The sequence below is a fragment of the Rhododendron vialii genome, chromosome 8a (assembly GCF_030253575.1).
Source record: "Rhododendron vialii isolate Sample 1 chromosome 8a, ASM3025357v1".
NCBI lineage: Eukaryota > Viridiplantae > Streptophyta > Magnoliopsida > Ericales > Ericaceae > Rhododendron > Rhododendron vialii.
Window position 1 is genome coordinate 34,650,147 of NC_080564.1, and position 27,965 is coordinate 34,678,111.

The window sequence follows — 27,965 nt, forward strand, 5'->3', positions numbered from 1 at the left end:
GAAGATTAGGGGCCCACGTCCAAAATATTTGTTGATTGTCGATCACAAGTTTTCTGGTTTTTACTCAAAAATCTTGATTTGAAAATGGAACCGAACACAGTAAGGGGTGTTCGGACAAATAAGCCATTTTGGCTTATTTTTTGTCCTTATTCAAATTTTTTTCGTATCGCTTGGCTTATTGTCATTTTTTTGGGGATTATTGCATCCTCACGACAAGAGGAATCTAAAAAGTTAAAAATTTTGATCGAAATCCAAATTTTTTTGAATAAAGACGAAAACAAATCAATAAGCCAATTTTTTCGTCTTTATTCAAAAAAAATTGGATTTCGGTCAAAAATTTTAACCTTTTACATTCCTCTTGTAGTGAGGATGCAATAATCCTCAAAAAAATGTCAATAAGCCAAGTGATACGAAAAAAATTTGAATGAGGACAAAAAATAAGCCACTGTGACTTATTTGTCCGAACGGGCCCTAAATATAATTAATGCATCTTTTTGACCTAATGCAAGCATAAGTATGTAAATTTATTTTGTTTTTTCTTCGAGTACCTAAAAATACACATGGACTTGCTACTTGTTTATGAAAGTAATTGAGAAGATTTCATGGGTTGATGTGAAATTATTTGAATTTAACCTAGATTAAGCCGTAGATTAAAATATACAAATACAATCACACATAAAAAAAATACTCAAACCCTAGCCGTCCATTGAAAAAGTAGGTGGCGTCCCATGGAATGGGAGGGGCTGTAGTGCATCTGTTGCACTATACCATGTAGTGCGGCCGATCCGACCGTCCATCTCGGTGTGAACAGCTTGAATTTAATCCGAGCTCCTACAAATCCTAGTCGTCCATTGCCGAGATGGACGGCCGGATTGACCGCTCTACGGGGTGCACTACAGCAACCCCGATCCGGGGTCCCACAGTCCCCTAGGTATATTCGTCTGAAAAAAATTTATACAAAAAAGTGCAAAGAAAAGAGCATCGGAAAAATTTTAATGGGTAGAATTTAGATTTAAATCTGGCTGGAAAAGTACGCAGAAAAATTAATGTATGGTCTGATTCAAATCTAGATCTAGAAATAGACTACAAAAATTAGGAGAGTCACATATACTATATTGTTTCCATTTAAGATCCGACCTATGCACGATTTGGTACAACTTGATAAGGGATCAAGGAATAATGTCTAATTAAGATGGCGAATTCTATAGGGAATCTTTTCATTTCTTTTTTTGTCTAGAGGAAGGGAATATATAGCAACCTGATTCTTATTGTGTTTGCTTAAAATTGTTGCTCCAAAATTCTAAGCAAACACGATAAGAAAATATTCGTTAGACTCATGAGTCATGATTAGGTGGTCGGAGATCCTCTGTCACGAAAACTCATGTGCTTTTGTGCAGAGGGATTTTTCGGCCGTTGAATTGTGTGATTTTTTTTTTCTTTTATGTTTTAAATTCAACCGCCGGAAAATCCCTCGGCACAGAGGCATGGGGGATTTTCGGCACATAGAATCCATCATTAGTGGTTTGACGTCATTGCTCGAACTGCCATCATTTTTCATCACAAACATTATGATATTTTTGTGCCAGCCTTGCTCTCAACACCCTCATTGGTCTCCAACTGATATAGATATCCAATTTAATGAATCACCCAATGACAAAATTTGAATTATTTAAGTTTGCTCGGGGCACCCTGTATTATTAAAAAAATTAGAATTATTTGCAAAGCGTAGAAAAATCAAGTCGCTAGTTTCGGTCACCTTTTATTTCACTGTCATGGCTACGAGTACACAGAGAAATTTAACAAGTCCAACTTTAGATCCGTGACTTCAATATGTTTCTATGCTTGTCAAAGTTCGGTCGGACTCGACCGTTTGCTAAAATTTTCACTTGATTTTTTTTTTCGGTAAAAGTTTGCTTAGTTGTTAATTTTATGATCCTGAATTTAGATAAGGTGCATGAAAGTTGTCAAAGACATTTTGGCTACTAAAAAAATTTAATCGAGATGTACATAAGCTATCCAGTTATAAAGAAACACTTGGCATGAGATCATCTAGTGCATTATGCATCTAGACATTATATGCGTCTTGTGATAAATAGATCAATTACGTTCGTCTCGCAAGGGTTGGGGGAGCTGCCTGCTGTCTCGGCCAAGGGGGCCGTGCTCCGGTCTCGCTCCAATGATCGGAAACGTTCACTTCGTAGAGCTCGTCGAGTTTAACAAGTATGTAAAAAATCATCTCGATCGGATATCATTAAGTGCCTAATCGAAACCTTTTGTCTTGAAAAGAATGGATCCGAAACACTGGATCAAATCTACTAGAACCCATTATTGGCAAGTTATATGTGTTCCGACGAGGCATTTAATGATATCCGATCAAACTGATTTTTTGCATACATGTTCAACTCGACAAGCTCTACGAAATGAACGTTTTCGATCATCGAAACAAGACGGAGCAGGGCCCCCTCGGCCAGGACAGCACGCTGCTGTCCCCCCAGTCCGCCCATCAGCCCGTGGTGGGTGCCCCACCGAGCTGTAAGACTCGGCCCTTGCGAGAAGGCTGTGTTTGGATCTGTGCAAAACGGAAGGTCCGAGGGCCTGCGCGAGAGACAAGTTGGGTCAAACGTGGTGATTGATTAGTTGGGTCAAATGACTCAACTTTGGTGTTGATTTTACTGGGCCAGAGTGGAAATCCCATAAGGAATAAGCTTGTTTATATTGGGCTTCAGCCCACTGGAGCTTCACTCCATCTGCACTGGAAATATAGGAAAAATATGACACTGGAGGAAAAACGAATCTGCATGCTAAAAGCACCAATTTGGTCACAAGGCAAGGGTCAGAAAATACTGCTAAATCAGGCCTTCTAGAGAACTAGTTCACATTTTTTTAGGAATTAATGGGGGTTGCGAAACGAATCGCGGCTACTTGAGTTCAGCTTGTTCATTTGAGTCGATCTTTGTTATGAAACAAGACGAGCTAATAGACATGTTCAAACGTGTTTATTTTCTGAGCTCAACTCGATCTTGTACAATAACAGAAGATAAAGCTTCTTGAGCTCGGCTCGAACTTTAAACCAGCCAACCTTCAACACATTCGTAAGTATCAAAATTCTTGTACTTCAAGGCTTCTGCTGATGCACATCAACTAACCGGTACACATCTCCCCTCCTTTGTTTCTCTAGTGGCAGAGCCTCCCTGTAAGTGTATGGAACTTCTATCAAGAAATGTAAGCAGTTTCTTGTATACATATCCACAGCTACAGAAATAGGTAATCACCTTAGCTGTCGAGTTTTGGAATAATCAACCTCAGCAATCACTATTGTCTCTTCGTGCCCCGAGGTGGCGACTATTTTGCTAGACTGCTCAGCCAAAAAAGAGAACCATAATTTGTGATCCAAATGTTTTGCTCGTGTTGTTAAGTTCAAATAGTTAGAGTGGAATAACTAAAGTTCAATTTTGTTACCGGTCCAACAACAGTAGAATGTCCCCATATCATGTAGCTACCGACGGATTCTCGAGATGGTGAGCAAGTAGCAACGTACAACTACCACCACAACACAAATCTACGCTGAATTCTGCTTTTGAGCTGTGAAAAACTTTATACGTGAAAACAAGAGCGTAGAAGTACCTGGTTATCAGCTGCCCTGGATTTTGGAAGTAAAAAATTAGTACATAGAGATTAGCAGATAAACATAAGACACTCCGAAGTCTTCTCATTTGACAACACTAGAAAGGTGAAACTACAAATACGGATCAGAAAATTTTGAGGAACTAAAGACCAGATGACCACAAGATACAGACCAATGCCCTAACATTCAAGTTGATCACAAATTACGACGACACTGTGTATTTTCTGATTTCTCATCTATAAGCATTTTAGACTTCAACTTGATGGTGCTATGGAGCTGCTCTCTCATTTCATGCAGATTTCCGCGCAAACAAATAATAAAGAAAAGAGAGAAAGTACTTCATTGTTCTATTCTGGTCACTTGCACAGAAATTCTCTTATGGTCTTGCCCATCTCTAACTTATTTCATCAAGTACCTAAAGAACTCAGTTAGCTAAATTGAGTTATATCAAGTTCAATACTTGAATAGCCCCAAACCGGAACTAAATTTTAGCTTCAACTTTAATGTATTATGTTGTAACAATGTGGACCCTGGCAATGGCATGTTCATGCATTGAGTAATTTGTTGCTCACACAAGGTTTTCACAGATAAATGTACTTGCCTTGCTCTTTGCTCCAGCTCCCACAGCAATTCCCCCGTACTCATGTTAAACGCCCCCGGATAGCATATCAAGTGTGCTCCTAGTTTTGTCAAATACACACCAAATCTGAGTGATGCACTCATATAAGTACCACTTGCAGAATTCCACAATTCCCCTACAACTATGCAGAAAAAAATGAATACCTCTCGCTTGGTATAGCGTTGCAAGTTCAGGGAAACGTAGGTCATGGCAAATTCCAATTCCAATTCGACCCACATCTGCATTCAAATGTAAGTAATAAACCATTACTTCTGAACTTGAGCATGCAAAAGAAAACTACGTACAAAATAGACTTGTTAAAATCTGAACGAAGCGTAAGGAAAATTGTTCAAGTGTATGATGTCCAGAAAAGCTTGTAGGAGAATGTTCTGTTCCTTTGCACTTGAAGAACTTCCAACAGGATTTGGATCAGAAAGTGACAAAAAAAATTACGATCAACAAATGCCATATTCTTGTGGAGAGGATGATACAAATAACAAGATGTCCATAAACATTGCAGCTTGTTGGCACGATAAGTTCCCTTGAAGCTTTTGTATTCTGCAGTTACTTAATTGTGAATGCTTATCTCATAAACTAAATTTTCAGATATTTGGAGCTTTTTTTCGTTAAAAGAGAAGAGCATGCGATAGCAGGCATGCCGGAGTAATGCATATAAAAAATTTCTGAATTTGGCAAATAGTTGGGCTTGTGACAAACTCCTTAAGTTTTTGCAATGTGAATAACTTGGATTATTCGGCAACAAAAGTTTGAGATGAACACTTCGCAAATGAAGAATTCCACTTCCTAGAGAGCAAGAGTCCACCTCCACCAAATATGAAACCAAAACTACTTGTTTCTTTAAGCATTAGGACAATCCATTTAGAAGGTGTCCGATAACTTGAATCCATCAACTAGTCTTATCTGTGGTAAGACAAATATATGACCTCCACCAAAATATCTCCATGTCATCCGCCACGACATCAATTTCAACATCAAAAATGCTACTTGCACAATCGTTGTGTTGGTTGTGTGTGTAATTCTGACCGTCCAGATGTATTTGGACGGTCTAGATTTAAAAAAAACTCTTTCATGGATAAGTTTAACTTTTATGAGGAAGAGTTTGAGCGAATCCTGACCATTCATTACAGCCATGGATGGCTAGAGATTGGTTGTGTGTTGTGTTTTACACAACCGTTGTGTGTGTAGCACTTTTGTTTCAACATAGAATGCTGTGAATAAAGGACTCCATGTCCATGTAATACATCACAATTTCATTTTCAATTTGGAATACTGCATAGAAATGATCTTAAGTGCTTGAGCAAATTTACTTGCCTATGAAATCGATGCATACCTGTGTCGACAATGGTAGGTTGATCTCCTGCTGTGAAGGTGTCTGATTCCTTAAATGAAATATCTCCTGGAAGGTTAATATCAAACAGGTGCATCTATACGACACCACAATTCTTGATTTAGTTTCTATAGCGCTTATATCCTTTTATTTATCTTCTCAAATTCTTGTGTACGTACTTTACTATGCTTGGCCTTGAGGTTTCCATCAGGTCCAAAAACACAGCAGGTGTTATGCAACTGATTTTTTCTCCTTTCTGGCATAGATCCACCAACAATTGTGATCCCATTGCCAAGAGCAACTTCAGATAACATAGCAAACGACGGAGAGCCATCCTTGTCATCAAAATCCTCAGCAAATTCTTCAAAGTAATCGGTCGAATAAGGACAGTTCCACATTTCCTATCAGTAACAAGTAAAACCAACATGAGCCATAGAAATACTAAGTTGCGAAATGAATTTTTTAAATCCAATAACCAGTGGTTTTCATCATTGCCACATTTTGTTCTGGAAAAATAAATAATGTGAAACGAATAGTAGTCAACTCACAGGTAACATAACAAGGCTTGGACCTAGCTTGGCAGCAGCTTCGATTAAGTTTCGAGCATGAGCCACGTTATCATTCTTGTTTGAAGTAACTGTTAACTGACATAGGCCGATCTTGAACTGCCGTATAACAAAACCCCACTAATTTAAAGTCAGCTTCTCCACCCATTAGTACAGGGAATTTTTTTTTGAATGGCGATTAATACAGGGAATTAACCTTCAGAACTTCCATTTTTGAACTGCCGCAAGAAAAATAAAAACTAATTTAAAGTCACCTTTTCCTCCCGTTACTACAGGAAATTAACGTTTAGAACTTTTATTTTTGTTGTAAGAAATGTCGAATTTGATTAGGAAATGACCTGGGAGTGATTGTTTCCAAAATATCAACAGTTGTGGATTATGAGATAAAGGTAGCAAAACCCTTTGCAAACTTTTGGCATTTCCGAAGGGCTCGGAGGAAGTGAAATCCGAACTGTGCGGCAATCACTTTGGAGTGATTGTAGAACTTGAAGTTTGTTTGCAAAATATCAAGAGGAAAAGGGCAAACATAATACTCCACATGAATGAGCATACTTACATATAAACTTGTAGACAAGCAGAGAAATCTATCTAAGAGGATAGAAAAATGAAAGGGAAAGGAACTTAATTTGAAAAATATGAGCAAACCAAACAGAGAAAAAGAACAGAACAAGACTTTTTTCCCCCATAAATACCTATTCATTTTCGTCTCAGCAACCAAAATAGACATTCAGTTTGTTTACCCATTTCTTCTTTTTGTCTGTTTCACCATAAATTGAAGATCCAAACATAACATAGACGATCTTATCTAGCTACAAACAAGTTGAAAAACTAAGGAAAAAACAGTACAATGTCAAGAGTTTGGGATAAAAAGAAATTGACAGCAAAACCTTTGTAATTTTGGGAATTTCAAAGGGCTCAGAGGAAGCTGAAATCTGGGTGTCAACTGTGCTACTTGAAAGCCGGGATGCCATTTGATCAGGGCTGATACCTCTCCAAGGTTTTCCTTGATTCAGTTGAGTTTTATGATCTGTTCCTCTTCCTCCCTTTCAGCCTAGTTACTGGAAGCACAGAGAGAGAGAGAGAGAGAGAGAGAGAGAGAGTCTTGATCCATAACACATGATGTGATAGTCAGTGTGATTAATTTATTACGTATGTCACGTAGAGGACATACCTTAAAAAAAAACTTTGCGCAACGCACAGTTTTTATAACAGGGGATGCCATTTGAGCTATCCGATGCCAATCAAGTTCAACAATAACTAGTCAACAACAGCAAGAGCCTATTCGAGTCTTAGCGTGTAGCAACGGGTTGGTATTATGCTGTGCCACCTAGTTTTTTCATAACGATTGCTTGCTCTTTAAATCCCCTCGAGGAAATGGCTAGCTCTTCCTCCACCCCTTACATTTGCAAAGTGTTTGCATTGGATCCTAGACGATTTTGGTATTTTTTTTGAGGGTCAAAATCATAGGATCACGATTTTATAAGAAAACAAGAAAAACATCAAATAGGGCATTCGTTCCCCTTGAGGAGAGATAGAAGTCAAGACGGAGGGATCTATTCCCAAGTACAAGAACGACGCCCTCGCAAGAGTATTTATTTTGGAGTGTATTTCTATTTTAAGGTAAAAGTGTTCAATTTGCGCACGGTGATTGTTTTCATAAGATACCATGGATTGGGAGTTTGGTGATTGTTTTCGTAAGAGTATTGGTGATTGTTTTCGTAAGATACCATGGATGGGGAGTTTTGAGATGTTACACCATCGAAGTGTTTCCTAGGGGTGCCACCACTCCCACCCTCACTTAATTTTTTCAATCACAAAACATACTAAAAAAATGGATCAAATTGGTCCGGTGCCCAATATACCACCCAATATACCACGCTTAAAAATCGACCAAACAGGTCTTAATTTACGAACGGAGAGTAAATTGAGGAATAAAACGGGTTCGATCACGCGTTAATTTAATGGTTCTTCATGTGACATAAAACAGGTTCAATCACGAGTTAATTTGATGATTCAAACAATTCATTTATAAGTCTCAACTTTTTTGACGTGCTCACAAAAAATCAAGTTCGTTGGTCAACAGTATTTGTTTGAGCGGATTGTATTTGTCAAGGAAAATAGTCATTCAGATAAATATGATATTACATATGCCCGATCAACTTGAATTTTTGCATGAAACTTAAATTTATCAAGATTTGTTAGATGAACGGTTTATATTACTCCGTACTATAAAATAAGATTGTGAATCCATGTTGGATCCCGTTTTGCATCACGCAAGGGAAATCTTGATTCCTCAATCTATACTCCACTCATATGGGGGCCAACTTGATCCATAAAAAGAAGAGAGGGCAAAAAGGGTCTAACTCAGCGCTATCCGAAGGCGGAACGAACGGTTGGATTATCGGGAACGGCAGAAAAGAAGCGTGGGTTACCGAAGGGAGGCTGAATTCGGTCAATGGCGGCTGGTTCTCTTTCTTCAAGCTTCTCTCTCTACAACTCCGGCTACCATACGCCTCGTAATTCACGAGGCGATGGTAATAACAATGCCTCGGTCACGTTCAATTGCAGAAAGCGTTCTCTCATCTGTTTCTCATCCAAGAACAAACCCAGCTTCGTCGACCAAATTCTTGACTACACATCCAAGAACAAACCCAGCTTCATCGACCAAATTCTTGACTACATTGAAGGTTGTTGCCCTTTTACCTTTTTGTGCACTTTTGACCAGTTATTCTTTGTAATCTTTTGTTACTATATATTTATAATTGGTTTTTCTTAGTAGATATTGTGGTTCATCTTTGAAATCTGGCCAAATGATCTTTCCAAAGGTCGGATAAAAAAAAAACTTTCCAAAGGTACTACTAATAAAGTGTAGTCAGCAGCCTCCCTCCAATGCAAAAAAAGAAGTCATCATTTCTTGAGTTTCCTTCCAAAAAATCAAGTCCAAGTGTCCAACATGCATTGGACCATGGTACAGGGTTTTAAATAAGGTCTTTTACGTACCATATCGGCATTTGCGTAAAGGGATTTTGGACCTTTATTTACCCATATATCACGGCCAATACTGTTTGATATCGGCCGATATATGGCCGTTTCACCGATACTGTCATGTTTTACAATACTGTGGTTTAAAACCTTGGAGCACCCAAAAAGTGGATAGTGGCCAAACTTTGGCTTTGGAAGGTTGTTTTGCAGGTTACAGCTCCATTGGACTTGCTCTTAAGAATCGAAAGGGGAAGCAACCAATCGATCCCTTTTGGGGGAAATTCGCTACAAACTCTGTTAAATGGGGATGCTTTGTAGAATATTGTGAATATCTTTCGATATCATTTTGACTCTAACTGTCTTGGTCTCACCATACATTTGATTTCCAGACTTCTACATGAGAGAAAGTGTCGAATCATTCACTCTAGAATCAGAAATATATTCCCGAATTCCAATTGCTCTGAAACTCAATGGAGCATTAATAGTTTATTACTTTATATGCTAGACATCTTTAGTAAACTGATGAACCAAACTAGTTGCAGTATTGATATATTGGCTTATGAATGTTACATTTGTAGGAGGACCAAAGTTAAGGAAATGGTATGGGGCACCTGATGATCGCCTCCCAAAAGATGGGTCTGTTTTGGAAGAAGATGATAAATTTTCAGGTAGTCTGGTATAGCAACTTATGAATTTACGTATTGTTGTTACATCCATATATTGGTTTTAGGCTTTTAGAAAGCATTTTCCTTTGCTTTTGAGGCACAGAAAAAGATGAAGTCTGGGATGCGGTTCTAGTAGCTTATGGAGATAATGACATTGGCCAGGTGTGTTATGCCACAAATTCCCAAGCGTATGCTTTTTGTATTTTTGTGGCCAATGTATAAAGAAAAAAAAGAAATTGCACTGTTGATTTAAATGATACTAGTTATGTTCTGGATTCACGTAATGATTTGAAAAAATTGTTCTGAATCCTTTTTGATCCTGTAAGATTGAAGGAGTAAAATGGTAATGACAAGGCTACCACATCATATCTCATTTATATCATCATTTCCCGTACTCCCAAGTTTCACAAATGGTATTGCTTGAATAGAATATTGCTTTGCTTCCTTATTGTACATGAATGCTAACTTCTGCAGATGATAATATTGTTGTTAATTGTCAAACGAACTCCAGTTAAAGCACTGTTGAAGGATAAACGATCTGCTGTTGAAGCTTTCGGAAGTTACGTTGAGGTGAGTAGGTTGGCAAACCTTCAAACTAACATGACAAGTGAATACTCTTTTTTGGTAGTTGTTTTGCATTGTGTCTTTTGTAGTTCATGCGTTGCTGAGAATATGGATTTTTACATGGTGTTTCTGTTGTATTTAAAGCCAATGGCTGGAGATACAAACGACAGGTCATTCCAGAAGAAGGCTCTAAGAGGTGTTCGTGCAATAATATGCCCAAATGTTCAATTTTTGTTACCGGTCCAACAACAGTAGAATGTCCCCATATCATGTAGCTACCAGATGGTGAGCAAGTAACAACGTACAACTACCACCACAACACAAATCTACACTGAATTCTGCGTTTGAGCTGTGAAAAACTTTACACGCGAAAACAAGAGCGTAGAAGTACCTGGTTATCAACTGTCCTGGATTTTGGAAGTAAACAATTAGTACATGGATAAACATAAGACACTCCGAAGTCTTCTCATTTGACAACACTAGAAAGGTGAAATTACAGATACGGATCAGTGTCGAAGTCTTCTTCTCTCGTAGCATCAGTGTCGAAGTCTTCTTCTCTTGTAGCATCAGTCTCGAAGTCGTAGACCACAATTCTACGAGTCTCTCTCTGGAGCGGAGTCCATGGCAGCCATGGGAATATGGCAGAATTGTCGTCTCTCTGAAACTCGGGTTGGCCCCCGGGCCAACTCTCGAGCAAACCTGGTGTTTCTTCGAATGGAACGGTCGAGGCATGCTCTGCCCATGCATGGTGCATGGGCAGAGCCATGTCCTCATGGCTGTCGCCGCTCATCGTTATAAATCCAATAGATTGGCGTTCGCATGTTATCGAGTCCCAAACGTATAAAGGTACTTTTCCGGCCGTGTCCTCATCGACAACCATGGCTATTTCCCCACCTTCCTCGACCATAGCTTCATACTCGTCCCAATCTTGAAGTACAAAAGTGATTTGGGTTTGCACCTCCTCCATTCCTTCTTCAATCACACGAAAAACTTTTTCTTTAATCTTGTTCATCTGGGTTTCCATAAGGTTCATGATAATCTGTGTTGGAACCAATAGATGACTGAGGGAGAGAGAGAGAGGGAGAGAGTAGTTAGACGAATTAAAGAAGACGAATTAATCAAAGACGAATCGAGAGAGTATGTTGAAAGAGACCTGTTAATTGCGTCGCTCTCGCCCTTCATCCCTTCTTGGTTTCTTGTTGATTCACTAAAGTTCCATTGAAAGAGGGAGAGACAGAGAATCAGACACGAATTCAAAGAGAGCGAGTGTCAAATTCAAGAAGAGAGAGTGTGTGAGAAGTTAGGCTCCGTTCCGAAACAAAAATTAAGTCTTTATTTTTTAAGAAAACAATTTTAAGCTAAAAAATTATGGATTTATTAAAATCTAAAAGTATGCAATATGGATCTTGTTTGGAAGATCTCGATGAGATCTTTTATACGATGCAAAAAAAATTAAAAAATTATTTTTTATTTACTTTATTTTTGAATTTGAAAATGTAAAATAAACTGCTTATTTTTTAAAAAGGTTTCTGGAACGGGGTCTTATTATACCTGTTGTGGCTCCTTGAGAGCATCCGCATTGTAATAAGCAAATGGATGTGAATAAACAAATTTAACAATGCTCAAAAAATACCCCACATTGTAATAACCAAAGTTACAAATTTTTTAGTAAATAACCAAATTCCATCCATTCCATAACCAAACTTAACAACTTTTACCAATAACCAAAACTCAATAACCAAACTCAACAATTAAATTCAAAACTCAATAACTCAAAAACACCTCATATTGGAATCGTCTCATCGAGACGAATAATTTGGTGTGGTCGGGTACGTGATTAAAACTCGTTTGCGATTGGACAAATGTGCATTGTGTATTGTGGGGTTTTTTTTTGTTAGAGATACAAAAATAACCAATGTGGAGATAGATGTTGTTAAGTTTGATTATGAACTAAATGGATAATCAAATGCTGACGTAGCATATTTTGATTATTGATTTTGATTAGTACCATTGCGGATGCTCTGATGCCATTTTCTTGAAAATTGTAATTCTTGGTTGGTTTTTCAAAGAAGAGAGACAGAGAGAGAAAAAGAAGAAGAAGTGGACCTTAGGCTTAAGAAGGCACCACGCGGCGGGAAGACTTTTTAAAAGTTTTTTCGGGGGTAATTCCGTGATATTATGATACTATCGAATTGCTCCGATTAGAATTACTAATTCATAGACCCCTTGCATGTGCATTAAAAACTCTTTCGAATATATATAGGAGAAGATAATTGACGTCACACAATCACACATTAGAGAGATAGAGCGAGGCACCGTTCCGCTTAGATTTTTAGGCTTTTGTCCTTGCTTAAATTTTTTTTACATTTGTTAGTTTTGAATCTAACTTATGTGAATTATTGATTTGACTCGTTAAGAAATTATAAATTTTTTTCAAATATTTTTTAAAATATCCAAAATAAATCCTGCTCGTTGAGTTTTTGGGGCTTTATCTTGAATATTTTCACTCAAGACATAATTTTTTGCTTTTTCGATTCCTCTGATCGAAACGAATTAATAATCTACAAAAAATTGTCATAAAACTAACAAATGCAAAAAAAATTACATAAAGAAAAAAAAAAGTCCCAAAAGCCCAAAAATTGCTTAGCAAATCCTAGCCTAAATAATTTTGATTTTTAAACTCAGGTAATCAAAAAGAAAAATGGAACGCCCGGTAGGGATGGGTAGGTGAATGAGACGGATCACGGAGGAACTTCATTTAATTTTCTCTTTAAAACTAAGTGCACCCTAGCACCATATGAAAGTGTCTAGATTTTCTGGCGAACTTTCTGGCGTCGGCAAATTTTTCAGTGAACTTCCCAGCATAGGCCAATTTTCCGGCGATGATGTGGCGGGAGGGTATAAATATTAAATTGAAATAGAGTGGAATAGAGACTTTATAAAATGTTAAAAATGGACTAGAAACTTTATGAACTTGGGAGGGGACTAGAGACTCTTCAAGTTCCTTATAATAGACCTAAGACTAATCATTTGGAGATTTAGTGATAGATCAACTATAGACATTTCATAAGTCCACAAGTCTACACAACCTTAATCATAGGGTACTTTATGAAAGAACCTAAAACCCTAAATCATATGAAAGTATATAAACCACTAAAACCCTATAATAGAAAAGTGTACCCTAAAACTTTATAAAAATGCCTAAACCATAGGATATCCTACGCTAGGGTAATCTACCCTACCCTATAATAAAAAAGTGCACCCTAAAATCTTATGAAAGCTCCTAAACCCTAAGGCACCCTATCTTACTCTAGGGTGTTCTAAAATGGACTTTAGACCTTTCAAAATTAATAGGTGGACTTTTGAGCTTATGAAGTTTATATAATTGACCACTAATTTTCTATATAATCTACTTGCCACACGCTGCCAAATGCATGCCTTCTTTCGCAAAGGCCCAGCCACTCACTGCCGAACGAGACATTTTTGGTGCTGGGTGGGTATATCCTACGTGATACTCGCTCGGCACAATCAGGCCGTCTAATACACTTTTAGACGGCTCGGATTGAAACATTTTCTCTCCTCTCACCCTAACACTTTCTCTCTCCTTTTTCTTTCTCCAAATTCGAACCGTCTAAAAACGCAATAGACAGCTCGGATGTGCCGAGCGGGCACCACGTAACCACCTGGCACTGAAAAATTTTCCCTGCCAAAAGCGTCTTTTCCAGTGGTTACAATAAAGATGTATTGTAGCTGAATGCCCAAAATTAATTAGAAACAAATATTGTGTTTTGCTTGTTTGTAGGGGCAACAACCTGCCACAAGGAACAAAAGGCCAGAATTTCAGCTTCAACCCCAAGTGCAGAGAGGTTGCGCCCATATTCCTGTTCAATAAGAAGAATATCGATCCAAAAGAAAATTAGAAAAACAAAACCAAAACCCAGAAAAGTTATGTAAAATTAAGAAACTAGTGGGGTACACTATCATTGGTAAGAAAATTCCACCGTTGTCCCAGCCCTGCTTCAAATTGCAAGTCCTCAAACCAATTCATAAAGAGAAGTTTCAGTGCTCATGAGCCAAGTCCAGAAACAGAATCTATGTCGTCTCGATGAATACATCTCATATAACAAAAGCGATATGTTGTGAATATAGAGCGTACCTTGATGAAGACATGGCTCTGACTATGCACCATGTATGGGCAGAGCATGCCTTGACAGTTCCTTACGAAGAAACACCAGAATTCTTCGACAGTTGGCCCGGGGGTCAACCTAAGGAAACACCAGAATTCCTAGACAGTTGGCCTTGACAGTTCCTTATGAGGAAACACCAGAATTCTTCGACAGTTGGCCCAGGGGTCAACCTAAGGAAACACCCGAATTCCTCGACAGTTGGCCCGGGGTTAACCTAATCTATGAAGACATGGCTCTGACTATGCACCATGCATGGGCAGAGCATGCCTTGACATCTCCTTATGAGGAAACACCAGAATTCTTCGACAGTTGGCCCCCCGAGTTGGCCCGGGGGGCCAACCTAAGGAAACACCGGAATTTCTCGACAGTTGGCCCGGGGGTCAACCTAAGTTCGAGAGGGCTGACCAATCTATCATCCACCCGTGGCTGTCATGGACTTTGTAGACTTGAAATTAATTTCACATTCTTCATTGCCAAGGGCGGAACCAGGAATTGATTCTATCTTGAGCTAATCAAAAAAAAAATTTTGGGTGGGCAAATTTTTTTTCAATTGTATAAATCATATCGAATACATATCGCGTATCTTAAAATATGTTTAAGATTTTTGGAAGAAGAGGAAGAATACTAAAGACAAAGAGTGGGGAATGAGAGTGTTTCTATTATATTTGAACTCAATTTTTTTTTGGCTTGGTACAAAATGGTTAAAACCTATCCCTATTTATACTACTTCATGAAAAGCTCTACTACAAAGATATTTTCAGAGATAATTCTAGAGTTACACGTGTGATTAATTTTCACAAAAAACTCTACATACTTCACAAGGATATTCTAGAGCTTCTAAAAACAAGGGGCGAAGTTATGTTAGGGCCCAGGGTCCCGACCTAGAGTTTTAAATTTTTTATATTTTATATACTTGATTTTGAATATTATCGATAATTATTCATGTAGGTACTTATAATCTTAATAATTTTTGTTTGATTTGATAAAAAATCAGTTATTTTACATTCTCAATTTTTTCATAAATGAAAAATAAACACGTGACTGTTGAAATAGTTTAAAGAAAAAAGCAAAATAATTCGTATACTTTAACTATATTAGGTTAAAATTATTTCAATGTACAAATTTGATGTGTTGGAAAGCAAACACTTTATGATATAATAAGTATCCTTCCGATAAAAAAGTTATAACTATTATGCCGGGCCCCTTCAGATCAAAATCGCGACTCCGCAACTTGTAAAAACTAGATATTTATAAATTTTTTTGTTTCTAAAGTGGACCTAGGCTACAGCCCAACCCATGGTGGGTGTACTTTTGCCCTTATTCATGGCAGGGTAGCACAGCACAGGGACGTCTTAGCAAGGAAGGCGCTGCACTTCAACCCCAAGTGCAGAGAGGTTGCGCCCATATTCCTGTTCAATAAGAAGAATATCGATCCAAAAGAAAATCAGAAAAACAAAACCAAAACCCAGAAAAGTTACGTAAAATTAAGAAACTAGTGGGATACACTATCATTGGCAAGAAAATTTCACTGTTATCCCAGCCCTACTTCAAATCGCAAGTCCTCAAACCAATTCATAAAGAGCAAGTCTCAATGTTCATGAGCCAAAGTCCAGAAACAGAATCTATGTCGTCTCGATGAAGACATCTCATATTACAAAAGTCTCAATGTTCATGAGCCAAAGTCCAGAAACAGAATCTATGTCGTCTCGATGAAGACATCTCATATTACAAAAGCGATATGTTGTGAATATAGAGCGTATAATAAACCACTTGGTTCGGAAACAACCAATATTCAACTGTATATGAAAACAAAACAAATGGAAAATAATTACAAAGCTTTACTCCTTAAGAGCATTAATTTCCATCAGCATTGAGGAATTGAAATTGGCCACCATGGGAGCACATAAGGGAAGATTGTATCGTGGATGGAGGCTGTCGGCTCCGCAAGAGAACATAACCACTTCAAACTTCTGCTCCGCATGTTGCACTCAACGATGTCGCGACGGCAATACAGAAACATAACGTCTCCCTCAGTTGGGTGAAAAGCTAGCATCATGATAAAGTCGGAGTTTGGAGTCATGAACGTAGCAAGTCTAGGATCCTCCCGTACCACTATTTCGCTTTGATGAAATTTGTGTACCAAACTCCATTCACCACTGCTGTAATCCTCGAGTTCCCAAACTCTGAAAGTACCTTGATGAAACTCGGCGTACCTGAGATGACCCTGGGACTCCCCAAAGAGAACAATTGCTCCATACCAACGTTCCTTTGGGAGTAGTATGGTTCGGAATTCTTGATAATTAGCTGTTTTGTTAGGATCGTAAGCAAAAATGTGGTTTAGATAGACATGTCTCCAGTGTAGCATACCATTGCAGACAACAGCACTGTCGCGTAAGAAAAAGCAACTAAACACGGGCTCGTGCCAGGAGATTACAAAGTCAGTCCATTCCCCTGTCTCCGAAGAGAAAATCTCCAAACTGAGATCGGTGTAAAGACGGGAACACTTTTCCAACTCTGGAATTCGCATCACCTTAAACCGACTGATGATGCCATTGTCGAAATCTGGAGTGGAGATGAATCCGATGCCAACCCGCTTGTGGCAGGTTGGAGGAGGAGGGAGAGCAACCCAGTGCACTGTGAGGGGGTTACAAACGTAGTAAAGTTTCTGGTTAACTATGGTGGTAGAGCATAGTACCAACCCATTACTCGATGCAAAGAAACGAACAGGGTCTGATGGTTGAGAGGAGGAGGAGGGAGGGAGAAAACTGAGGGAGAAACCAGATGAATTCAAAACTGGGTGATTGTAGCCATTATTTGCTAATTGAATCCCTCTCAGATTAACTGGAACTTCCCATCTATATGTATTCTTGTATTGGAAAAAGAGGGCAAAAGGAGGTGGGAAAGAAAAGCGATGGCGATTGTAGCAGCGAGCAAAATAGGGGCTGGAGATCGAATTGAACCAACGTTTGCATACACACTTACATCGATTGGCGTCTTTTAAAGGAAGCCGTTGCAGAGCTTCAATGACCAGTTCTTCAGTGAGCCTGTCGAAGTGCGGAGGCAGCGAGGTGATTAAACTGCTGCTGCGGCGTCTTACGGAACGAGTACTGCCGAGATCCTCCATCTTCTTCTTTTTTTGCAATAAAAAACAACCACCTCAGACGTTGTATTTATAGTACTAGTGCTACCTCGTGCACGCATTCCGGTTGGAAGGAGATGAGAGTTATGTGATTTAGGTGAAAATCATGTGCACTTAACCGGAAAGTGAGAAGATGCACTACAGCCATTGGATCAAATGAATTTAAGCCGTTCTAACAACTTATCTCCACCCCCTTCTGTTTTATAATAAAGATAGCATTGCTTGGAGGACAACTTGTGTAAGCTTTCCGAGTAATTATTCTATGCCAATGGGGGCATCAAGTGGCCGTGTCCAAAAAATTTCCTACCACATTTTTTTTTTTTTTTATCAGTTCCTACCACACGTTTGTGTGGGATGTTTGCATTTTGTCGTTGAGATCATGCACAAATGTGGGATGTTTGCATTTTGTGGTTGAGATCATGCAAATGCGTGGTAGAAAAAGAGCTCAGGGCACCATGTGGCGTTTCCCAATAACATCGAATAATTTTCCGACCTTTCCTAACAAGTAAGAAACCGCGTTTTACTGATAGCCGGTGCGTCACAACTCAAGTCCAAAATCTGCAAGGATCAGTGCCTACTTTGACTTCTTTTTTTTGGTCTCTTTTGCTTTGTTTTTTCCCCTTAAAATTTGCCTTGAATAATATTTTGGGAATTCCTCTGAAGGCAAGTTCTCCAGTATTTTTTATTTATATTGTTTTTGTCTATTATGAACTCTTATTTTTCCAGATTATATATTTTTATTTTTTGAAAAAGAAGAAAAAAAAAGGTAATTTCAAACGAAAATATAAAGAAAATAAAAAATAATTTTTTGATTTTTTTGGTACCGTTTAAAAGATCTCAATGAGATCTATCAAACAAGATCCATATTGGTAAGAAAATTATTTGCATAAACACATAATTTTTGACTTTGAAATTACCTTTTTTTTTCTTCTTTTTGAAAAAGAAGTTTTAGAAATAAAGCGGAATGAGGCTCAGACAGAACGGAGAGGCGAAATCACTTTTTTCTTTCGTTTACTAAATGACTGAAAAATGAGATTTTTTATTTTTTTTGTGATCAAAATGAGAATTTTTTTTTCAAAGGCAAAGAATTAGATTGTCAAACACACTACCCTATGCAAACATTGAATAATAGTAAATATAGATAGATACGTGCACCAATAGTATTCCCAATCACCATTTTCAAGAGCTGGATGAGAGATGCTACAACCACACCCAGATACACATCCTCTCACAAAACGCAAGGGAAGTGTGTGTGAAACCCTTGTGTTTTGTGAGAGGGTGTGTATTTGGGTGTGTGATTTTGGGTGTGGTTGTAGAATTTTTTATCTATGTTTACTAGTGGTGTAAACGCTTTTAACTATATCGGATTGAGATAAATTTTTTATAAAGGCCCTAACAAAATAAATTTTGAACAAAATGAACAGTTTCAATCATCTTTGTAGGATCAAAAATAGGTTCAAAAGTGATCTATGTACAACTTTTATTGTACGTGTAGCACTTTGAACTATTGAAATGCGTAACATATTTTAGTTATGCCAATTGCCAAATGCGTACGTTAGTTTTTCCTTTGCTTTAATCACGAAGTTGGAAGTACTGCCTCCGTTCCGTATTGAGAGTCTCACTCTCTCTCTCTCTTACCATTTTAATCAAAAAATCAACTACTTTCGTGCATAATTTTTCAAATTTTTTTACAACGTATTAAAGATCTCAATTAGTACTTTAATTTGGTGCGAGAAAATTTAAAAAATTATACACAAAAATAGTTGATTTTTTGATATGAAAAATAGCATGACTTTTTATATATAGTGGACTCTGGAAGTATTATTATTCAAGGCCCCAGGGGAAAGGTGCTCCGCACATTGACGTAGGACCCAATTGATTAATCTCTTTCATGTGCTTCGCTTCGTGTGGAAGAAAATTCATAGGATTGTGTGATTTTGTCTAGCAAATAAACAAAGTTGATTTTTCGCTTGACCAAAAAAAAAAAACAAACAAACTTCACCAATGTGGGCCGTGGGTCCACACCTAGAGCAAAGAAAAACTGGGTCCTAGTTGTTTTTTCTCGGTAAAAATAAGTGGGCTCAAAGTTTGGGAATCAACTCTACAGTACATACCCATGTACCAGATGCACCTTATAACCAAACTATTAACAGGCGTAATTAAATTATTGAGGAATGTAACCAAATCATTGAAAAGCATAACCAAATCAATGAAAGACATAACAATTGAAGGAAGTGTTTGGTTACGCCTCTCAATGATTTGGTTACGTCTTTCAATAGTTTGGTTACGCCCCTTAATAGTTTAGTTACGACTCTCAATGATTTGGTTATACGAGTGCATATGGTACGGGTGTGTGTACTGTAGCATTTCCCCATTCTATAACTCAAATTGAACTCAAATAATTTTTGTTATTAGGTTGTATATCTCATGAACCAGACACTAATTCGTATGAGTCGAAGACTTTTGAGAACCGAACCGAACCGATTCATGAACCATGGTTCGATTCAAGTGTCATAATACAATTTATAGCACCATTAAAATGGACAGAAAATTGAAATTTATTGTTGATCGAATTCCATTGAAAGGAAAAAGAAAAGAAAAAACACTAGTTTTACAGACACCATTTATGCATGAGTTTAGTTTTAAAGGGTATATATAATATCGGTTTTGCTAACACATAATTCCAAACAAGTTCGGAAATTAACGCATATCTCACGGATATTAATACACTTTCACAAATATCAATATACCATTCTCGTATATTAATGCACTTTTTACCTATTATCCTACCCCTTTAGACGGATGTTAGAATAATCCATATAACCGTATAATATATACCCACCTAGGGCTGCAAATGAGCCGAGCCGAGCTTTACTATGTTCAAGCTTGTTTATTAAGCTTTTAACGAATACGAGCTTGAGCTCGAGCTCAGTGAAAACTTAACGAGTCGAGCTCGAGCCAAGCGGGCCTTGGCTTGACTCGAGCTCGAACTTGTTCACGAGCCTCAACGGACCAACGAAAAATGTATATATATATCATCGCATAGGCCTAATACAACCAAAAATATTTTGATTGTGAAGGTATATATCTTTCATTTTCCTATGGAGGGATGGTGTGCAGGTGTGCTTATGGAATGTTACATTTGTAGGAGGGCCAAAGTTAAGGAAATGGTATGGGGCACCTGATCGCCTCCCAAAAGATGGGTCTGTTTTGGAAGAAGATGATAAATTTTCAGGTAGTCTGGTATAGCAACTTATGAAAACACATATTGTTGTTACATCCATATATTGGTTTGAGGCTTTTAGAAAGCATTTTCCTTTGCTTTTGAGGTACAGAAGAAGATGAAGTTAGGGATGCGGTTCTAGTAACTGATGGAGATAACGATATTGGCCAGGTGTGTTATGCCACAAATTCCCAAGTTCGTGCTTCATGTATTTTAGCGGACATTGTAAAAAGAAAATAAATAAATTGCACTATTGATTTAAATGATGGTTATGTTCTGGATTCACGTAATGATTTGAAAAAAATGTTCTGAATCCTTTTTGATCCTGTAAAATTGAAGGAGTAAAATGGTAATGACAAGGCTACCACATCATATCTCATTTATATCATCATTTCCCGTTCTTCCAAGTTTCACAGCTGGTATTGCTTGAATAGAATATTGCTTTGCTTCCTTATTGTACATGAATGCTAACTTCTGCAGATGATAATATTGTCGTTAGTTGTCAAACGAACTCGGGTTAAAGCATTGGTGAAGGATAAACGATCTGCTGTTGAAGCCTTCGGAAGTTACGTTGAGGTGAGTAGGTTGGCAACCTTCAAACTAACTTGACAAGTGTATACTCTTTTTTGGTAGTTGTTTTGCGTTGTGTCTTTTGTAGTTCATGCATTGCTGAGAATATGGATTATTACATGGTCTCTCTGTTGTATTGAAAGCCAATGGCTGGATATACAAATGACAGGTCATTCCAGAAGAAGGCTCTAAGAGGTGTTCGTGCAATAATATGCCCAAATGTATGCATACCTCAGCCTCGTGTCTTTTACCATACCTTCCTTTCACCTTTATCAATGTTGTAGTGAACTGCAATTCATCCGTTACATCCCCACTTGCCTTTCTGCTGTTGGGTTCTATCCCTGCTATGTCATCATCGTTTTACCCCATTTGCCATTGCTGCTTCTGGTTCGCATATTTGCATGAGGATGTAAAATAATGGACTCTTTTTGATCTAACGTCCTTTTCTCAAGGAAGGTTTCTTATCCCAAGTTGAGAGTCTAAAAGGAGTAGAACACGTGATCGTATTATCCCAGGTATTTCCCCTCTTTCTTATGCACGTGTAAGCACACTGTTCCATGATATTTTCTGCTTGATATGGTGAATTAATAAGATTGCAGTTATCTGTCTATAAAGGTACTGGTGGGATTCAAGCGCTTATGAATAGTAAAGCAAGAAAACTGGCAGAGCAAGATGAATCAATTGTAATGGCTTCAGGAGTTCCTTACACCGTTATCAAAGCAGGCTTGTTGCAGAATACTCCTGGCGGGAAGCAAGGTTTTAGTTTTAAACAGGTACTGTTCATTCGCATGAGTTTTCCTTGTTCAACAGACCGGTGAACGAAGACACAGAGTTGCCTTTGGTCTCAGTTACGACATGTTAAGATTTATGCTACCATTCTTGTAGATAGAAAATGGTACACTGCGTTGCAATGAATCAAAGTGGAGTGCCTCTATTCTTATCAGGTAGGAAAAAATACAAGAAGAAGAAGTATAAGTGCAATTGCTTCTGCTCCTTTCCTTTTTTCGCGTAACTAACACATGCTTGAAGTGTTTGCGTGTGATTTGTAGGACAGATAAACTTGTGTCTTTCTTTAGATAAGATGATATGTAAATCTGTTTAGCAATGGACGTTACAATGTATGAACAAGCAATAAAACAGCTAGTTTTGACATTCGGATTATCACAGTTTATTTGCTAGAGAATCATGACAATTGACTTTCTGAACAAAGTGAAGGTATCACGTTTTGCAGTTATTCAGCCTTTTCTTTGATTGTCAAATGGTACTACTTTGTTTGTTATGGTGTTGCAACATGGGAATGAACCATCTGCTTTGGCTGTTGCAGCTATTAATTACATTGCTTGGAAAAAAGTTTGAATGGAAACAGTTGCAATCATCTTCTGCTTTCTCAAAATTGAAATTATGCTAAAGGACCACAAAACTAAAACTACACAGAATCTCTTAAGATTCATTATATGTCCAAGGCCACATTTGCATCGCTTTAGAAAGCCTAGTAGACTTAGTTTCTCATTCTTCATGGCAGGGTAGCGCAACACAGGGACGTCTTAGCAAGGAGGACGCTGCCTTCATATGCATGGAAGTGCTTGATGTGGTCCCACAAAGAGGACTAGTATTTGAGGTTGGTCAAAACAATTCCAGGGAAGGATTACAGTTGGTTTAAGCAGAGCACAATTTATTCTGCTGTTTTTGAAGAAAGTGTGTTGACCTATTTTCGTCGTTGAGTTATGGACACTAGACACGTAACAATTGTCTATGAATTTGTTGAAGGATTTTCCTTAGGTTTTTGTGTATCAGGGGTGTTTGGCTGACCATGGATTTTGGACCGGACAAAACAAAAATGGACCAAGTGAAAGTAATAGAAGTCATCTCAAATATCATAACTACGATATCCCTCAAAGACTTACTATCCCATTTTGCCTGCTATTGATTTGATTCTAATGTTGTTTGTGGTTTGTATCTATTTGGCGGCTGAATCATCAAAACTCCTCTTTGTTTAATAACAGGTGGTTAATGGTGAAGAGAAGGTTTCGGACTGGAAAGAGTGTTTTGCAATGTTGATGGAGAAAGCTGAGCAGAAACTTCAATGAATTTGTGAATGTCAATGAATAAGGGGTACTAGAAGTTAATATTTGTTTTGTTGGTTGCATGTTCATCTATTTTGGGGAGACCGGTGTTCTTTACCCTTGTACAATGCCCATCTTTCCATTGTGACCATCACGTTTTAATTTGTGTATTTACCATTGACCTTAGATTATTGGACCAATGTGACAATACTGATTTGCGATTGTGATTGAAATGTAATTCTCCTTACCCATCTCTTTGTATCCCTATTCCGAATGCGATTGAATTCTAATTATCCGTACCCATCTCTTTGTATCCCTATTCCGGTGTATTTCCGGCCTTTGGATCAAGTAAGCATATTTTTATTCCTTCAAATTCTCAAGCTATCCAACGGCTAAAAATATACCGGAATAGGAGACAGCCATACGGGAGATTCAAGTACGGAGAATTCTACAGGGAGAAAAGCCAACACCATGTATCACTTGCTAACTTGCATTTGTTAGATCTTCATCCGAATGTGAGTGGATCTTAGTCCATATAATCAATACCCATATCACCGACACTTAATCTACGTATATTACAGCAGCAACTATGCGCAGGTCTTCCCATCCACTCAACTCCAAAGAAATAAAACAAAGTCATGAGCATGAGAGAGAGAGAGAGAGAGAGAGCAGCTGAAATCATTCAAACCTTGTGGAAGTATAATTTACGCTAAGGTTGTAAAAGTAACGGACACGAAAGGATCAAAAAATAAAAGAGGATGATACCACTACAGGAAAGGTTCACTGGGCCCGTCACTTGACATTATCATAAACCTCCCAAACGAATTTCCGACGTACCAAAAAAAAAAACCCTCCCAAACTCCATTTTCCTAAAAAAAAAAAAAAATCTCAAATGCTTTTGAATCTCAAATGCTTTTGTCTGCTAAATAAAATTAAAAAAATACTACAAGTTGGGGACAAATCAGTGGTCAAAGGCTAATCATCCACTATATGAGATTCTATTACTGTGGTGGTGCTTTCTTCTCTTTGGGGGTTCGAGTAAAGGTTATAAAAAGCAGTATATTACCAGCCATTCCTTAAAGGTAAAGAGTAAAGACAGTGGAAGGAATATGTTTAGGCAAACATAGTAATAGAATAAAGGAGGGTTGTTGAAAAGTTTCATTCAAAATCAGAGAAAGAAATTTTAAAAACAGATGGATGATGCAACACGATTAAGAAAAGACCCCGTTCTTTTTGACAATCGTTACAACCTATGCTAGCCTATAGGATCACCCCAATATCCTGAATGGGGCGCGATTCATGAGTCCCGCAATAGGGAACTTGTCGCGCCCCATAATCGGGAACTTGGAAGCATATCCTTGCATGTAGCAAGCTTCCAACTCAATACCTCATCCTCAAGGGAAAGGCTGAGATCTCACCACTCGGGCTACCCCCAAGTGGCTAACAAGACCCAATTCAGATTCAAGACTTCTCATAGAACCCAAAGGATGGGAGGCTGAGCTCTCACCACTGGGGTAGCTCTGAGTGGCTCACAGGACCCAATAAAACTCAAAGGATGGGACATGGGAGGCCGAGGTCTCACCACTGGGCTAGTCCTGAGTGGCTAACTAGACCCAATTCAGATCCAAGACTTCTGATAAAACTCAAAGGATGGGACGATGATGGGAAGTTAAAAAGCTCCAAGTGATTTTCCGTAATCAAACTTGGGATCACCAAAAAGCAACTTTATCATCACAGCATTTACCAAAAACCAGTTTTTTTAAGTGCTCAACATGAGACTAATTCAGTAGGAAACTAACATAAGACTTCAAAACAGAACAATGGTCAACAAAGACATGCTCGATTTCATTGAGATAAACAGTTTGAAGAGAATTACAATGGTGGTAGCTATATTGAACTGTATTTCTGTAGCAAAATATGGAGATTAAAGGCGTAATTAAAGGCAAACCTCAGAAACTAAAACTAGAAACGTCTAACCAGGAAATGCTCTTTGTCAACAACAAAAGGCTCATAGATCATTAAAACTAGTTTCATTAGTTACCCAGATCTAATCCTCTTTTGGCCGCCTCTTCCGTCTGATTTTGTAGTCCCAGCTGATTCCACTTCAGACGAAGCTTCAACAGAATTGGCGAACGAGGTTGATAGGTCTGCATATATATCGACCACCCTCCTAATGTTGTTGTTAAGCTCTCTAATTAGACCGGGATTTCGAGATAAATTATCAGGGATCTTAGATTCATGGTTCTGGTTAATCTCATGGATTAGCAACCTGTTCTGGTCCAAAAGGTTTTGTACTTGCCCAAAGCTCTGCTGAAATGTCTGTAATACTTTGCCGTCTACTTGGATACCATGACCAATATCAGAAAACATGTCACCTTCCATTTCAATTACACCTTTGTTCATCTAACACCACTTCAATCCTGTGCCAGCACACATAAGTCCAGTAAGTTATCAACAAAGAAACCCAATTGTAGTACACCAAAAAAGATTAAGATAACATGAAAACAAAGAACTTCACTTTTTCTTGTTTTCTAGCAAACACCCAGTAATCTATTCCTGCATTCTTCAAAATGCACAATCAAACGCAACCAAAGGCCGGGAACTAGGAGTAAGATTCTAGGGCAGCTGATCCCATAAGTTTGAAGGAAAAAAAAAGAGTTAAGTAGATACGTATGATACTTGAGAGTTTTGGGTTTGGAATTCTTATGTGAACCATCGGTGTCGTAGAATGTAAATATAGGATTTTTTTGAGTCTATCTAACCTTTTTCTTCGCCAAAGTCTTAATCTTTTTACATGTCACTTCGAAACCAGTCTAGAACAGAAACAATTTCAAAAGTAGGCTTTAGTTCTTTATTAGTAGAAGCAAAATGAATTGAGTTAAATGAAAACCCTTTTTATTAGTAAAAACTCATCAATGGATGTTAGATTGATGTAATCCAACTCATCATTGAACCCTTTGGATGAAATTCTTGGAGCCGCCGACACAAAAGGCCATGGAATCACTGAAGAATTTTGCAAAGGCATAAGTAACACACAATGTGTGAAGAAGAAATCACAGCTTCCATTATACTTTTACAGATACCACTAATGATAGAACAGACCGAAGAAGAATGACTTGCATAAAAAGGAGGCTCCTTTTACCATAAAGGGAAATCTTTTACATAGTGTTCTCCAAAAAAACAACCAAAGCTCAGGTAATGAGTTTCGAATCTCAGAAATTTTGAGAAATCCACAGACAATGCCCATACAGCAGTTGCAAAGAAAGTTCACCCAAAAGAAACCAAAAGGGAACGGTCTAAACAGTAATTGAAGAGAGCAGCTGAGAACAGATAGAGACAATTGCATCAAGCGGTAGGAGGGGAGATAAAGATCCGATTCTCAGAAAGTGGAAAAACAAAAGCTGTGTTCCTTGGGGGAAAAAAAGTGTTCTTTGAAAGGCATGTGAAAGTAAAACAGAATATACAGAACAGAACATAGAAATAGATATGGACAACCAGACCCATTGAAGAAAACGCAGCGGAATTCTGAAAAGAGAAAACAAATAAGCTTCCAAACGATAAATCAAGATATACCCATCAACGCATTTACTTGGAATTTTCTCTCTGCTTACCTGGAACATATTTGCCGGAAGGAAAAAAAAAGAAGCAATTTTTCCGAGGAAGTACGGGAAAGGTCGGCTGTGGAATCAAATCTCCGAGTCTGGTGGGAATGGAGAGAAAGGCCCTGAAATTACAAACACAGATAGAGAAGCGTATAAAAGGGTCGAGAGATTTGACAGTACAGACGCGAGGACCCAACTGTTGTATATTTGTGTGGATATCTCTCTCTCTCTCTCTCTCTCTCTCTCTCTCTCTCTCTCTCTCACATCGTTTACTTCACCTGCTGCGGGATTCTCCGTTTTGTTTTCTTTCATTTGTGTAGGAAAATGAGTGGGAGGGGAGGGGACCGCGGCCAGGGGGTGGGTTGGTACTGGGTACGACACGGCTGTAGAAATACCTCACTGCAGATGCATGGGACGTCGGTGAGATTTTGATTGGCCAATCGAGACCGTCCATCATATATATGAAAAAAGAGAAAGTTCCTCCCACCGGCAGTGGAACCTATAGGCTTTCCACCACCATCTTTTTGGGTCTCAATTATGCGTTAATTGTCAATTTGAACCATCCATCTTGTAGGACCTGCATAGTAGTATTCTCATTCAAAAAATTAGCTTCATCGGATATCGATAGATTTATCAAGATTTAAATTTTGGTTTATAAAACATGGACAATTTAACGTGATAGGATCAGACCGTCAATTTTATAAACTAAAATTTAACTTTTAATTGATTTATCAATATCCAGTCAAACTGATTCTTTGCATTAATATACTATACTGTGACCTAATCTACAATGGGCAGTGGTGGAAAACCCA

At 38.2% G+C, this 27,965-nt stretch overlaps 3 protein-coding genes across 4 annotated transcripts; 1 reads left to right on the plus strand and 2 right to left on the minus strand.

Moving 5' to 3' along the window:
* Positions 1-2,833: 2,833 nt before the first annotated feature.
* LOC131335789 (omega-amidase, chloroplastic-like) lies at positions 2,834-7,300 on the minus strand. Of its 2 annotated transcripts, XM_058371294.1 has the most exons (10): positions 7,046-7,300; positions 6,141-6,257; positions 5,772-5,993; positions 5,596-5,689; positions 4,409-4,483; positions 4,227-4,305; positions 3,625-3,640; positions 3,460-3,540; positions 3,273-3,355; positions 2,834-3,191 (listed from the first exon to the last, which is right to left on the minus strand). In XM_058371294.1, the coding sequence occupies exons 1-10, from the start codon at positions 7,127-7,129 to the stop codon at positions 3,116-3,118; spliced, it is 927 nt and encodes a 308-aa protein (XP_058227277.1). In that variant the 5' UTR covers positions 7,130-7,300; the 3' UTR covers positions 2,834-3,115. The 2 variants fall into 2 exon arrangements, with proteins under 2 accessions (XP_058227277.1, XP_058227278.1); XM_058371295.1 differs by lacking the exon at positions 3,460-3,540.
* A 1,313-nt stretch (positions 7,301-8,613) lies between these two features.
* LOC131298800 (uncharacterized) lies at positions 8,614-23,828 on the plus strand. The gene is made up of 9 exons (XM_058324268.1): positions 8,614-8,845; positions 20,844-20,930; positions 21,031-21,089; positions 21,399-21,494; positions 21,632-21,709; positions 21,941-22,003; positions 22,088-22,261; positions 23,011-23,106; positions 23,492-23,828. Exons 1-9 carry the CDS (start codon positions 8,614-8,616, stop codon positions 23,573-23,575), a joined length of 969 nt encoding a protein of 322 aa, XP_058180251.1. The 3' UTR covers positions 23,576-23,828.
* A 1,544-nt stretch (positions 23,829-25,372) lies between these two features.
* On the minus strand, positions 25,373-27,382 carry LOC131335790 (protein ELF4-LIKE 4-like). The gene is made up of 2 exons (XM_058371296.1): positions 27,163-27,382; positions 25,373-25,971 (listed from the first exon to the last, which is right to left on the minus strand). The coding sequence occupies exon 2, from the start codon at positions 25,952-25,954 to the stop codon at positions 25,589-25,591; it is 366 nt and encodes a 121-aa protein (XP_058227279.1). The 5' UTR covers positions 25,955-25,971; positions 27,163-27,382; the 3' UTR covers positions 25,373-25,588.
* Between the last annotated feature and the right edge of the window lie 583 nt (positions 27,383-27,965).